General features: G+C 38.2%; 1 protein-coding gene across 1 annotated transcript; it reads left to right on the forward strand.

Moving 5' to 3' along the window:
- Positions 1 to 1794: 1794 nt before the first annotated feature.
- tmem268 (transmembrane protein 268) lies at positions 1795 to 11245 on the forward strand. Its single transcript, XM_075449319.1, has 10 exons — positions 1795 to 1867; positions 1980 to 2060; positions 4179 to 4314; positions 4508 to 4602; positions 4692 to 4799; positions 6675 to 6827; positions 6969 to 7079; positions 9397 to 9486; positions 9715 to 9933; positions 10735 to 11245. The coding sequence occupies exons 3-10, from the start codon at positions 4197 to 4199 to the stop codon at positions 10900 to 10902; spliced, it is 1062 nt and encodes a 353-aa protein (XP_075305434.1). The 5' UTR covers positions 1795 to 1867; positions 1980 to 2060; positions 4179 to 4196; the 3' UTR covers positions 10903 to 11245.
- The last annotated feature ends 4213 nt before the right edge of the window (positions 11246 to 15458 follow it).

The raw sequence follows: 15458 nt of genomic DNA on the forward strand, positions 1-15458 counted from the left end.
TAAAGAAAAGAAAATGCAGAATAATAAAAGTGAACTATTCAAAGTGGAACTTGTAAAAAGCAACAAAATATGAATATTAAACAGCAATTAAAGTAGGAAATAAAAAAAAGTGCATTTAAAATAAGTAGAGCACAAAGATCACAGATATCAACGTAAGCTTTTTTAAAAAGATATTTTGCAGTCTGGTTCTACCAGAGGTTTCTTCCTGTTCAAAGGGAGTTTTTCTTTCCACAGTCGCCTCGTGCACGCTCAGGACGGTTTTGGATTGATATTGGATCAAAGAGAAGTTTCAGTGCAATCTGTTGGTGTCGTTAGCCAGGCTACTTGTTCTGAATTGGCTCTACATGAGTTGGACTAATTTGGAATTTGATGAATTGGATTGTTTTGTAATATTATTACAATGAACTGGACTGTAATTGGATCGTATCTTGTGATTTGGTGCTGTATAAATAAAACTGAATTTAATGAAAATTTTCAAAAAGGTCATTTTATAAGCTTAGTTTTGAAAGAGAATGGCCTGAAAACTAAAAGCTCTGCCTCTAACTCTACTCCAAGAAATTCAGCACTTTAAGAACCGCGAGTTCTTGTCATTCAAATGGGAAAAAGGGGATTATGGATCTGAAATAGAGTCGATTTCAAATGTTATTCTATATTGCACAGGGAGCCCCCTGTGGGACCAGCTGGTACTCTGGCTGCAGTGCTTTGAAACAACATCAGGATTTTAAGGGAATTTTTTGGACACCCAGCTTTTTATTTAGGTAATCTAGCTTAAATGTGATAAATGCATATTTTTCCAGCCGTGCTATCGGCTGTAGAACCAGAGAAGCAGTGTGTTCTTGAAATAAAAAATCTGCACATTTCTGATCATGACCTCCATTTAGGTTAATGATCAACCTAAATTGTCATCTAACTATTAGATTCCCTACAATTTAGCAGACGCTTATATCCAAAGCAACTCAAGTCACTCTGGTTGTATAACTGTATTGTTTTTAACTTGTGTATTTCTCTTCCTAACTTGACGGCTGTTATTTCTTATATCTCCAGTGGAGCACTGTTGCAAAAGAATCTGCTGATGGGAACTGATAATGTGAATCTGAATCCAACTTACAAGCAAGGAACACATTGGGAGCCATGTGAGTGTCAGTATTTTGCCCAAGGACACTTCGACATGTTGATGATCGAACCAGAAATCCCCCCAATGGAAGGACTACCATTCTACTTCTGAGCTATGTTCACTGTCAAATAATGATTAATAGTGGGGCTGTTTACGTGTACTTAAATCTATTATTGACTGAATTATAAAGATGATTTTCAGTGTGATGTTTGTGTTTTAAGGAATTAGTGTTAAGCTTAAAATTGAAATATTTCTTGTCATATTTACACTAATAATGTGCAATAGGCTGGGTAATTTTGTAATATACAGAGTACCTACTAGTTGAAGGTTAAAGCCCCTTTTTCAAAAATTTGTAGCCTATCTTGTTTTCTATCCTCAGCCAAACAAACTTGTAAATATTTGTATTCCTGACCTGGCCCCTGGGGACTCCTGGGACTGTATGAGTTAATGTGTAACAGTTCCAGTTAAGCTGCAACATCATGCCAGTGTAAACGAACTGGTTGCCATAATTCATGCATCATAAACATTGGTAAAACGGGCATTTTTATGTATCCCAAAACACAACAAGACGCTAAAGTCTCCGCTTTAAAATATAGTGTAAGTTGTCTTAGTTGCCCCTTGCCAGGAGCTGCTGTGAAAGATGAGTAGAGCAACGCGTCTGACCCTCCTGCTTGTGCTTCCTGTACTGGGCTCTGGACCACAAACCACATTCCTGCAGTCATGAGGCATGATCTGAGTCACACGCCAGAGAGAGTAAGGGAGGAACAAGCTACAGCACATTTCACCGTGATAATAATAAACACCACAGTCTGAGGCAGACTGTTTCTTTCGATGAACCGCTTCTTATTTGCTTTTGCTCCCGTAGAGCAAAGGTCAGATCAGGAATGACGAGGGAACACGATCGTGACAGATGCGTCGATAAGATGGGCTTTCATCTGAAGCAAAGGTAGGACGTGTTTAATCTGGTAAAAAAAACGCCTTTGATGGTTTGGATTTCACTGTTGGTACTTCGCAGGAAAAAAAAAACCCGACTTTGTTAAAAAAAAAAAAAAAACTTTTGTACGACACAAACAGACGCGACATGACTTCCAGGAAGATTGAAACATTTTTCGAGCTTCATCACTGCCAGTCTGACAGCTTGTTGCACAGGCTTCAGTTTACACTGAGGATGAGAGGACGCCCTCTGAACACGCTAGACATAAGAAGGCGCCGTTTTAACATATCATGTTTGTACTTATGTGGCAGTGAAACACTGAAGATGGTTTCTGAGATAAGACACGGGCCACTGCTTACAAATGTATCCTAGTTTCTTTTCCGCCACTAGCAAATGCAGCGTAAGCAGCCAATGATAAATGATGAGGAAGTGAAAATGAAAGAAAATAAACTCACGAGGCCTGGGTTGAGTTTTCACACTTCACTGTTAAATGTGCTTTGTCTAAGGCATCCAGGCAAGAGTGTGTGATAGAAACAGAACTAGAGACAGATGGGTTCATCTATAAGTAGCATTTAGCTTTTAGACTTTTTGTTTTATTTGACAAATATTGTGCCTGTAATATGGTCAGATGTGTGCTGATATATTACATTAAAAAGAACCTTATGTACCGCAAAGATGAATCACGTTGAAGATGATTCAAAGAAAGCTCACTGTGGAGGTGCAGTGTCGGGACTTGTCATGCTTCTTGTCCAGGGAATGTGCCACAAAAGTAACACGGCTTATACAAAGGAGCTCTTTTCCACCAAACAGAAAATTAAGATCAGCACTGTTACAGCACTTTGTCACAAAGTGTCAAACTCTGTAACAGCATCAGTCACTGAAGTTAAGACACTTGAACTTGAAAGCAGAAGTAGTCTGGTTTCCTGCTGCTTTTCAGACTTCTTGCATGTCAAGTGAACGGTGAGCGTGTTTATCAGAGATAAAACCCGTAGCCTGCCTGAGAGGCTTTTTAAAGAGAGATTACACTCGTCTGATGTGAACCTCCTGCTTCTTCAAGCGAGACATGTCCAACCCTTTCTGCCTCATATTAACCCCCTCAGCCCTGCCAGAAGAGCTCCGGCTGTGACGTTTACAGTTGGTTGTTATGAAATTATTATCTACTTAATACTGTTAATCATACTAATTCTGATCAAAAGAAATGTCATTCCTACATTTTCTGTTATTATGTTTTTTTTTTTTAGTTGAAGTTTGTACTTCAGTGTTACTTGGAGTGGTCAAAAAGTGAAAATTTCAACCATTTTACTTTAGTAAATGTTTCAGTTGTAAATTAAACACTTTTAGCTATATATATATATATATATATATATATATATAAATTCTTTTTACAGTGCTAGTCAGAATAATGCCAACAGCTATTGAATGATAACAATGTTTTATTAAAAAAAATCCACAGTTATTGAACAAGCTAAAAGGCTTTTATATTTATATGTGCTGCAACAAAATACAGACACAAAATGTGACCTGAACAAAATTGACTAAGAATCTAAGATAATTCAAGATTCAAGATTCAAGAAGCATTATTTATCCCGAGGGATAATTGCTGTGCAACAGTTGTGGTACAAGAGGGAAAGTACTAAAGTAAAATAAAATAAAGCTAACATAAATAACACAAGAAGTTGAATACAATATGTGCAGTGTGCAAATGAACAGCCTCAGTAAAAAAAAAAAAAAAACAATATATACAAACAAAGTGATCTGGAGAAAGTGGCACGCAGTGTTTCCACTGACCCTCTCTCGACCTGAGGTAGATGGATTAAACAGTCTGATGGCCACAGGCAGAAAGCACTTTCTCTGGCGTTCAGTCTTACTCAGGGGTGGAATGAGTCTGTTGCTGAAGGTGCTTCTGTGTGAGGTTAGCACCTGGTGGAGAGTGTGAGTGTTGTTGTCAAGGATACTATTCGTCCATATATATATATCCATATATGTTAGCTGTGATGGGCAGCCACATAAGTATTACAATCTTTCATTCTTATAATGTGCATATAAGTTCCTCTTGAGACTCGATCCATTATTCACATACTTCACCAAGTAGGACAGGAGTTGTTCATAAGTGGGGTCAAACTCTTTTAGGACCTGGTGACCTCTGAGATGACGGAGGACGACGCCGGCGTTTGTCAGGTGTTGGAGGAGACTGAAGTGGATGTTCAAATCAGACAAACCAAAGCTGAGCCACTGGGCAACAGCATCAGAGCCAGCTGGTCAAATGGTAACCAAACTTCATTTGTCTTTATTCAGTGAGCTCTACAGCGAATAGCCTTTTACCAGTGTGGTGTTCGTTCATCTGCAACTTTAATGCGATATTTTTTGCTGCTGCACGTCTGTTTAACACTTGCCTTTTTTGTAACACACATTTCATTAATAACGGTCCAATTGCGCACTCTCCTCCCTGTCATTCTTAGGTCAGTGTGTTGTGGCGATGCCGAGCTGCTCAGCATTAAATCCCAGCTTTGATCTGTCGCTGTGTCGCGCCCAACTGGAGAGGGAAGGCTTTGAGGTTAGCACGGACACTGACCAAACTAAGGCACATCATACTGTGTTTAAATGCGACCTTGGTTGTTGAATTATTTGTTTCGTATTTGTTAGATACCAGTCACAGACATGGAAGATCCACTGAAAACTGCTTTGGACGTCCCCTCAGTCAGGAGATACATGGTTTTCAACTCGGGTCTTTTCCACTTCATAATGGCACCAGTATGATTATCTATTATCCATCATTTCCTGCTTGCTCCTCTACAATTTGACCTCCTTGCACTGCTTTTCTTTAACTTCTCCCTCAGATTTTTTTTTTTACATTTCTTACAAAGTTGATGCAAAAAAGGCAAACATTGTCTGCACTTTGTGTTTGCATTAAATGCTATAAACTATTTTAGTGAATTTAACTATTTAGTTTTTGTCAGAGAGTTGGCACACAAATCAACAAAGAAAAAATATTGCGTTTGTTGTCTTGTTCCAGTTTCCAGCATGTAGGCATTAAAAGCTCCACCTTGAGGTATTAAACTGAGTTCACAATTTTGATAAAAACCCCTCTGCCACTCCTCATCTCTTAGTTAAAAACTGAATTCAGGCTTATTCACTTTATTGTGCAGCAGGTTTACTTTGAGAAAAGCTGTTAAAAGTATTTCTTCTTGCACTGATAATTCCAATATCAAAGCAGAGGAAGGCTGGAGAATAAATGCAGCAACTGGCTGCACATATAAGATTAAGATTACTTTATTGTCATGTACACACAAACGTCAACACGAAATTACTCCTCCGCATTTGACTCGTCCAGGTTGGCACCTGTTGAACACGGTCACACACTCATGGAGACACACTGGAGCAGTGGGCAGCCAATCAGGTAAGGGTGCCTTGCTCAAGGGACCTTCAGCTGTGGCAAGGAGGTGGACTGACACCCCTCCAGCTGTCAGTCCATAAATCTTTTTGAGCAGCGAGAGTGGGAATTGAACCATTGACCTTCTGGTTATTGGACAACCCACTCGAACCACTGAGCTACCAGTTTAAACTTTTTTGGGGCTTAATATGCCTTTAATGGACAGGATAGTTGAAGAGAGAGACAGGGGGCAGAGAGAGGGGGAATGACATGCAGTAAAGGGCCGTCCGATGCGGGACTCGAGCCGGGGCCGACTGCAGCGAGGACATAGGGCGCCTGCACAACCCACTACGCCATCGACTACCCCCACCAATTTAAACTTTTAATTAAATAGTTAAATGTTTTTCCAAACATACAAAACAACCAGTGCCCGAGATATAACATATCTCATCTCACTTTCACTGTTTAAGTTAAATCTGGAGCTGCTGGCACAGTCAGAGTTAAGTAGCTTAGCATAGACGCCAGAAGCGGAGCTGAACAGGAACAAATAGCCAAACTTTTAACTTATTCTCACATTCTCTAGTTTGTTTATTATGTGCACAAAAACAAATTGATATAAAAAGAAAAGTTATCTCTGGTAAGCTAACAATATAAACAAAAAAGTGGTAACTATTCAAGTTTAAAGGTCCTGTAATGGAAATGCTTCTGAACTTTAGCATCGCTGTTTACCCCAACATTGAAAGCAGTTCAGTTCAAGTACAGTAGTTGCTAAAGTGTAGGTTTAATACATTTGAGGTACTTTACTTCTAATTTTTCAAATGTCAAATGTCCTCTTCATGACAGAGAGGGAAGTACACTTTGACACATTTCAAATATATAAAACTAATGAGTAATCTATTTTTTCTTCCTCTTTTCTAGAAATACCAAGATCATTTGTCAGCTTCTCTATTTTATCATATATCTTTAATGTATGAATGAGGCTGGAACTAAAACTTACCTTCATGAATGTAATCAAGATTAATGGAATGATTGTTAAGTCGATCAAAAATCAAATTATTGTGAAAGATCGGTGTATATTTCAAACGAATATGTTCAATATATGTAAAGAAAAGCTGGATAGTTTTCTTATTTTGGATACTGGAAAAGGAGAATATTTGACTGTTTCAGTTTTATTTTTTAATAAGAATGACTAGAAATCATTAATTCTGTCATGAAGGTATATGGTAATAGATAACTGATTGATTTGCTTCCGCCAGGTTCTGTATGTGGTGGTGTGGTGCGCCGTGTTCTCCACTCTCCACCTCTACATAACTGTTAGTGACTACTGGATCCTCTGCCTGTCAGTCAGCCTTGTCTCCATGCTCCTCACCACTGCCATCATCTTCATCCTTCATCACAGCAACAAGGAGGTATGATAAACGTCGTACATGTTTGTAATGATCTAATGTTTGAGTAGACTCAGCCTCACTGACGGTGTTTTTTCTATGTTCTCATTCATCATATGACACGAGTAAAACCTCAAACTGACTCTCAAAGTGTTTCTGTGTCAGATCAACATAAACGTGGACGTTCGGTTGGTCCAGGTGAATGAGAGGATGGTGCAACACAAGCTGCTGGTGGGCGTGGCTGACTGGGTGCAGAATTGCACTGGAAATATGAAGGTCGGTGACCTAAAATCAGCTGAAACTCTCAGAATATGAAATACTTTCATGCCGGAAGTGCTGTAAATCTAGTATGTGGTATTCTTGTGGCCTATTACCTTTCAGTTTTATGCTTATCCCATGACGTCTCATTCAAAACAAAAACATATTAAACAAACGGAAAAACGGGTTAACGTGAGAACGAGGAAACAGCTGATCGATGACAGCAGCCGCAGATCGGCAGATATAACAACGACTTGAAAAGCACGAGTCAAAGTGCTTTACATAAGACATTAAAGGCATTACAGCAGATTGCAGAAGTATCATTAAAACTACATTAAAGCAAACTTAAAACGAGTAAAAGAAAACTTCTAAAATAGAATAAGACATAAAATGCAAAAAATAAAAGTTACAGTTAGAGGAATTAACAATTGTTTTTTGACAAAAGGCAGCAGCAAATAGCAAAGTTTTTAATCTTGATTTAAAACAGCTGAGAGTTCAGTTTTCTGGGAGTTTGTTCCACATGTTAGGAGCATAAAAACCGAACGCTGCCTCTCCATCTTTAGTTCTGACTCTGGGAACAGAAAGTGGACCTGATCCTGATGGCCTGAGGGCTCTGGTTGGTTCATAACGAACCAGAAGATCCAGAATGTGTTTTGGCCCTAAACTATTCAGTGCTTTGTACACCAACAACAGCAGTGTAAAGATCTGAGAACCGGAGTTATATGATACACTTTCTCAGCATTCTGGACTAACTGCAGCTGGACTTTTTAGGGACGACAGCTTTACAGTAGTCTAGTCTACTAAGAATAAATGCATGGATAGGTTTCTCTAAATCCTGCTGAGACATCAGTCCTTAATCCTCAACATGTTCTTTAAGTGATAATAGGCTGACTTCACAACTGTCTTCATTTGACTGCTGAAATTTAGGTCTGAGTCCATGACTACTCCCAGATTTCTGGCTTGGTTGTTGATTTTAAACATGACTGTTTGAGGCTGAGTGCCAACTTTTAATCTTTCTTTCTTAGGTCCAAAAAGGATCATTTCAGTTGTCTTCATTTAACAGCTCATCCAATCTTTAATTTGATCAATGCATTTGATCTGTGTTTGAATTGGACTATAGTCTCCCGGTGAGATAGTTACGTAAATTTTTGTGTTGTCAGCATAATTCTGGTATCATATTTTGTTGTTTTTCATGATTTGAGCGAGTGGGAGCATGTAGATGTTGAACAGCTGTGACCCCAAAAAAGGAAACTTTGGGGAACTCCACGGGTTATTTTAGTTTGCTCAGATATATGGTTACCTTTTAGATAGGACTCAAACCAGTTAAGCACTGTGCCAGAAAGTCCTACACAGTTTCAGTCGGTCTAGTAAGATGTTATGGTCAACTGGATCAAATGCAGCACTGAGATCGGGTAGTACCGGGACTGAAATGTTGCCGCCATCTGTGTTCAGGCGGATGTCATCAAGGACCTTAACTAGAGCAGTCTCAGTGCTGTGGTGTAGCCAAAAGCCTGACTGGGAGACATTGTAACAGTTATTTAGTGTCAGGACGTTGTTGAAAGACAGGTTCTGGTTAGAATAGTCTTTTAGTTAATCGTGTAGTTTACCCTTAAAGTGCTCACGTTGGCTCTCCATAATTCTTCTTTTTCTTCTTTTAAGAAATCTTTACAATTCATTTTTGATAAATTAATGTAAATCTGTTTCCATTGTCCCACACAGATAAACTTGCATATAGATTTATATAATATATTATTATGTGAAAATAATATAATATTCACACACACACATACACATGGGGTGATGATTAAAGAAAAAATGCACAGACTTACATACCTGGATACATATCCAACTTGATGCACAATAATTGAACTCTTTATCAATTTATTTTTGTTTGCTAGAGGTAATTTCAATGAAAACTCTTATTTTCAATAAACAATTTACTAATTGAATGAAAGAATAAGTATTAAAAATAAGTCTAAACTAAATATTAAATAAAAGCTCATTTAAAAAAGTTGATGAAACATAAAGAAATTAAAGAAGATTAGAGCAAATCTGAAATTTCTAACAAGAAAGTCAGTAATGAGAGAAAATATAATAATACCACATAACTGTTGTACTCCAATGTATCTTCTTGTCCATCATGCTAGATTCACATTAATTACATCCTAATTGTGTCTAGAATAGAATAGAATAGAAAAATACTTTATTCCTCCCCCAATGGGGAAATTCAAAAAATAATTTATAATCAAAAAAGACACTTATTGTGTCTAAGCTGTAGGTGTGGATTTATAAGCCACTAACATTGTTGTTTTAACCTGTTTGTGTTCCTCTGTAGTTGTACTTTGTATACTGGGACATGTCCCATTGTTTGAGGACACTGACTGAAACTTTAGAGGAGCACAGCTTTGTGACGACTGACATGCAGGTGAGTCGAGTCCCTCTGTCTCTCTGTTATCCCGCTGCTTCATCGATTTTTCAGGAACTCCCATGTCTTCTCTCCATCACGATCAATAAAAACATTATTCTAACTGCCAGTGAGAGGATATTTATCTTTAGAGAAGCAGGAATTTAAGTCTTTGAAGGATGGCATCACATTTTGGAGCCTCCATCCCTGCAGCTGAATGACTAAATCACCGTCACGTTTACCCCTCAGAGAAAACTGAAGAGCAGAATGTCTCATCTCGTCCTGGTGACCAAGGTCCCGGTCGGTGACCTTGAGGCCGGTGGCTCAGACGCAGAGCAAGACTCAGATGAACACAGGCCTCTGCTCAGAGATGAGAACGCAGGCGGCGGTACCGCCGCCAGCCAGCAGGGGGCAGCCAAAATCTCCACCAACTACAGCCTCGTCCCTGATGCTGCTTCCCCTGCTGAGGTGAGAGTTTGTCTGAGGAGGTGGAGGAGCACGTCAAATCTTTAATTAGGATCTCCTTAAATTGAATTTACATTAAATGTATCTTTATTCAAATCTAGTTATAAATCAAAACAGATTATGATCTAACGCTGAAAGTCACATGGCATCGTCACCAATCATCATTTTCAAAAGATTTTTTGCATCATGATGCAAAAGATTTATATCGCAATTTCTAATTAATATAAATGGTGGAGCCACACTGTTATAGATGTTAGTTTTAATAGGAACAATGAAGACACGAGGATTCTGAGTATAAACTGAGCTGATAAATACTGTAGAAATAATGTGTTAATACAGTCCAACACCAACATTGATTCTATCTGATGGTGTTTATGATAGATAAATAGAAATAACATTTAATCAGAACTGCAGGCAGAGTTTAAACTCCTCTGGACACAAACAAGAAGGTTTTTTGACATTTAGAAGGAAAATAAAGACACAAAACTGGTTTCTGTTGCCAAACCTGTTTTAACATCACTCCTTGTATCATTTTTTGTTCTGTGTTTAACATGAAATAAAAAAAACTAAATAAACACACATAAAACATTAAATTAAGATTCAAACTGGTGTTGGGAAGCTTTTTGACGTCTGTCTGAAGGTCGCTGATCTTACAAACCTCTATGCAGTGCTAAATGACTCAATGAAAGGCATCTCTAAGAGCTTCCAGAATTACATTTGAGCAGTTTTAACCCCACCAACAACAAATGAATGTTTTCATATAAAAGCTTTGACCTCTCATCTCTGATTGTAACCATGTTGCAGGCTAAAGCGTACCAACTTCTGCTGACCTACAGTGCAGCTTATGTGAAGCTGCTGGTGTCTGAGAGGCTATCGGGACCGTCACACCACCGCCTGCAACCCCGGAGGAATCACTGCACCACCGCCCCCCTCTGCCTGTGCCACTACATCAAAACAAAGATCCTCCAGTAGCACGGCCGAGGATTTTTCTCTGGAGCGATTCAGGACATTTTGACCCACTGAAAGACTCAAAAAAACTCTTTATTGCTGTTAAGTTAAGTTTCTAGTGATGTTTCTCCACTCTGCAGGCTGCTTGTTCAGTGTTGACATGCCAGCTCTGCGTTTACACACCCTGGATGTTTGTCTGTCTGTTTGTTTGCACCCTGCCAAATGCTGTCAGCTGAGAGGCACGGGTCTGTCCACCTACTGTTAAACAATATTTATACTCGTTCACACAAGACAATCACAGCCGCAGTTCCTGCTTACTGCTGTTTAAATCACCGGTACAAATAATAAATACACTGTAGATCATTTAGATTTGATTGGAATGATTGAGTGAATGAATTTATTAGGATTTGTAGTACAAACAATAACAGCTTATTGCTCACCAACCAAAGAGAAAATTCTCAAGCCCAGGAAGGACCAAAGAAAAAATTTGATTTCATGATGTTGTACCTGAAAACGCACGACTGGGTTTGCATTATAACACTTGATTATTTTAGGTTTTAAAGGTTTTGTTTAAACAAAACAGTGAGCTACTTTATTTGAACAGATCATTGAAATCCTTCCCAAAACTGTGACTCTATAACTCTATATTTCATGTTAATTCTTACTTAGTCTCACTAAGTTAAGTTATTTCTCACGTAAGTGTAAATTTCCATCCTTGATTGAAAACATCTTTGGATACAAACTGGAAAGCTTTTGTTCACAACTTGGAAAAATAATTTTAATCACACGATAGCGGAAAATTGTAAAACTCATTTCAGTTTTATTGGTATAAATGTCATCTGATGGAGCCTCAAACGTAAGACCCATAATCACTCTTTTTAAAGTTTAACTATTGGGTCTATATTTCCCCAAATATCAACACTGTATGACATGTATGGAATTACAAGAGAACAGCATTAAATATGTAAACATTTCTCAACCACCAATTCTTTTATTTTTATAAATAGCACCAATAGATTTGGATGATTTATTTATCTGTATTATATTTTTTTATGTGGCTTCCAACAGAGTTTATGATCAATGTTGACTCCCGAAAATTTAGTTTCATGTATTCTTTCAAATTAACTTTGCTAATTAGTTAATTAACTAACCAATTAACTACAGATTTTCCACTACATTTCAGAAATAAATACTTCATTAATTTCTGAGTCAGTACAGGTGAACACAAGTATGAATTAGTCATGAAATACCCACAAATCTTTTAGCTCAAGCTCCTGACACTTCAAATAAATTCCAAACTTACTTTTTAACTTACTTTTAAAAAAGTGTTGGCACAACACTGCAAGAACATAGAGCAATATGATGAATAATGACTCTAAATGTGGCTGTTCGTCATGTTTCCAGTATCTCTGCGTTATTTCAGTTCCACCAAAGCAACAGTTCAACTCTGAACTTTTCCCTGATGCTGCCATTATTATGACTGTTCAAAGACAAAATAGTTCAATTATCAAAACATATGTTTAAAAAAAAAGCAAAAATACTAGATATTAGATGACCCATCAAATTTACCCAAGGGTGGAACACTTCGGTGTTAAAATAGTAGCTGAAATAAGTTTAATCTACAACAACAAAGCAATGGTAACACATTGCTGCAGCAGGATCAACAATAAAAAAAATATACAGGCGATTTGTTATCAAAGACACAGTATGAAGGAAATTAAAGTGAGTCACTTTGATTAAAGTCTGTAATGATGCTGAAAAAGCTCCAACATGAATCATTGGCTTCATATGTCCCCACACTGATGGTTTTACGTACATGTGATCAGAGGCATTTACTTCCAGGGACCCCAAAATATTACCAGCTTTCGCCCATCAGTCCAGATGCTGCGGCTGAGATGACAGCCCAGCGAGGATGCAGCAGGATGACAAACACACACAGCGAGGTAGCCAGCGTGGCTGACCCAGGGGAAGCTGAGGCTGCGAGATGGAGGATTGAGGCGTGCAGCGTGAAGCCAAGTTAAATGATCTCAGAGACACTGAATCTCCTCGGGAGGCTAAATGGCCATCTGTGATCCTGCAGACACAGGCTGGCTCTGCTGCCCCATTTTCACTCCAATCTCTTTTCTGTTTTCTGTTTCATGCCGTTTTTACTGTGACTTCCACTGTTCAGCTGCAAATGTACTGTTTTCACTCACTGTCACTGCTCCCATAGGGCCGATTTCCCCCCAAACATACAGTTAGACTCAGCTGGAGAACACAGTGGAGCTACTAGCAGCTAAAGAGAAAAATATTTCCCTCAGGAGTTGGTGGAGACCAAAAACAGAATGAGTAAATATTTGACTTGTACCCACCAGGTGGCCACAAATCTAAATGAGTGCCCATGTCTAATAATAGATAATGGGAAAATTTTGCTTTTTATAGCACTTTCAGACATAATGTTGAACTCAAAGTGGGTCATCATTTTTAATCACAGGCATGGAAAATATAGCAAGAAAGAGGCAGCTATAAAACTACAAACATAAAGTTTTAGGATGATGAAAGGTCTATACTTGCTTTGAGTACCTTTCAACAATTCCTCTCTTGTGTTTCCTCACAGCTCCAACAGAGTACAACAGATACTCAGGTGAAAAAAATGGCTTGGCTCCATTTGGCCCAAGTCCAGCAGATCAGAAGAAATAACTCAAACTGGTTTAAACGACACCTCAAAACTGGTCCATCCACACTGGTCTGAGCCCTGTTGATTCCACAGGAAGTGAAGACTCTTGTTTATCAGCTGTAGTCTGTAAAAAGGCTGATGTCTGATGTATGGTCTCATGACGATACATAAAAGATGTATTCTTCATATAGGAAATGAACGTAGCCGCCTTGACTTCAGCATTTTTTTTTACTTTTCGGTGCCAAAAGCGTTCATATTTGGTCTTCAGAGTGGAGAGTAACACTTAAATCTTGACTTGACAGAGACAATAAAAGGAAACTAAAGTAATGAAAAGTGTTCTGCTGTTAGAGAGCCGAGATTGATTTAAAAAGTTACTGAATATTTGAGTGTCACTTATTAAAACAACAAAAACAACCTGAAAGTCTAACTTATAATTTAAGTAATCTCCAATGCTTGTCATTAACAACAACAAAGTGTTTTTCCCAACCTGTTATATTCTGAAACTCAGCCAAGAGCCGTTTGTGTCACTTTTAAGAATTGGAGCAACGTGTTACCATCACCTTCCAATGAACAGGAAACAGCTGCTTATTGCCAGTTAGGGGACACTTATCCAACTCCTAAGCGTGGGACTTGTGTTTGAGTAAAGCCTTGACACTGCACATTTTTACTTCCTTTTCATTCAGACTTTATTTTTACTTCTAGTCTTCATTTTCACTTTCCTTTACCCCGAAACTACATTGTTATACATTAAAAGTTCTTGGCTGGAGTTACAAAAATATCATAGTTATGGAATAAAATGCATTTAAAGATAAAAGCAGTGTATTGATATTGAAAGATTTGCTGGTAATTACCATGTTACAATTGTGACCTGTCCCAGTACTGTTATGTTAAACAGCGTGGGAAACCCTGAACTTACAAAAGTGATATTTTGGGGGTACCATGTGCATTCAAACTGGATGCAGTGGGTTCCTGACCAAGTGTCAGTATGGTAGTTAATAAAAAGGTTTTTTTCTGAATAATATGAATGCTTAAGAGGTTAGAATATGTTTGTACTGTGTCCAAAACTGCTTCCTTCAGGTGGCTAAAAAAATCAAGTTAAGCAGTTTTGGTTTTTTTTCACCTTAAGCTCGTTTGAATTTTTCTGCCTCAAAACTCATATTCAATCTGTGACAGCTCAAAAATTGTGAGACCAAAATAAACAACTTTTGTGAATAAGGTGATTGTGGGAGACTCCGCCTAATCAAACCAGTTACAGCTCATAACAACAGATACACAGTGGCAAAATATCTTAGAACAATGTCCAATTACGAGTAATGGATGTTTTATCTTTATAAAATGATGTGTGTACACAATCAGGGAAAAGGAACTATAAGACATATTCATCTTTTCACATATGAGTAATCATCATGCTAACATGATCACAACAAATAATGTTTGTAGTTTTTTTTGTATGTGTAATATTAATCGTGCATTAGCTACTCAATAAAATGTAATCAAGTTAGCAAGTAGGATGTGATCAGAAGCCAGAATCGTATCTACTTGACCTGATGAGTGTTGGTGTCTATGAGTTTTTGACTTTTCTTTTGGTGTCTTAGTTCTCTTATCCTCTGGTTTTGTTGGGTCATCCTTGATTTGCTGATGTTCTTTGTCTTAGTTCAACTTCATATTTCGTTGGTATCCACCCAAGTTCTTGTGGATTCTGTTGAGGTTTTAGTCTTTGTTCTAGTCAGTTTCTCAGGGTGGTTTTCCCTGCTGTTACCTGTCACTATCCCCAGATGTCCTCGGCTGCTTCTTGTCTCTTGATCACCGTGTTGCTATCTGTCCCCTGCACCTTATAAACCATCCCTGTATACTGTATATGCGCCTTGATCTCACTATTCAGTGCCAGCGCATCGTCATCATTTTCTCGTTTTTGACAGTTTGT

Source organism: Odontesthes bonariensis, chromosome 18 (genome assembly GCF_027942865.1).
Source record: "Odontesthes bonariensis isolate fOdoBon6 chromosome 18, fOdoBon6.hap1, whole genome shotgun sequence".
Classification (NCBI taxonomy): Eukaryota; Metazoa; Chordata; class Actinopteri; order Atheriniformes; family Atherinopsidae; genus Odontesthes; species Odontesthes bonariensis.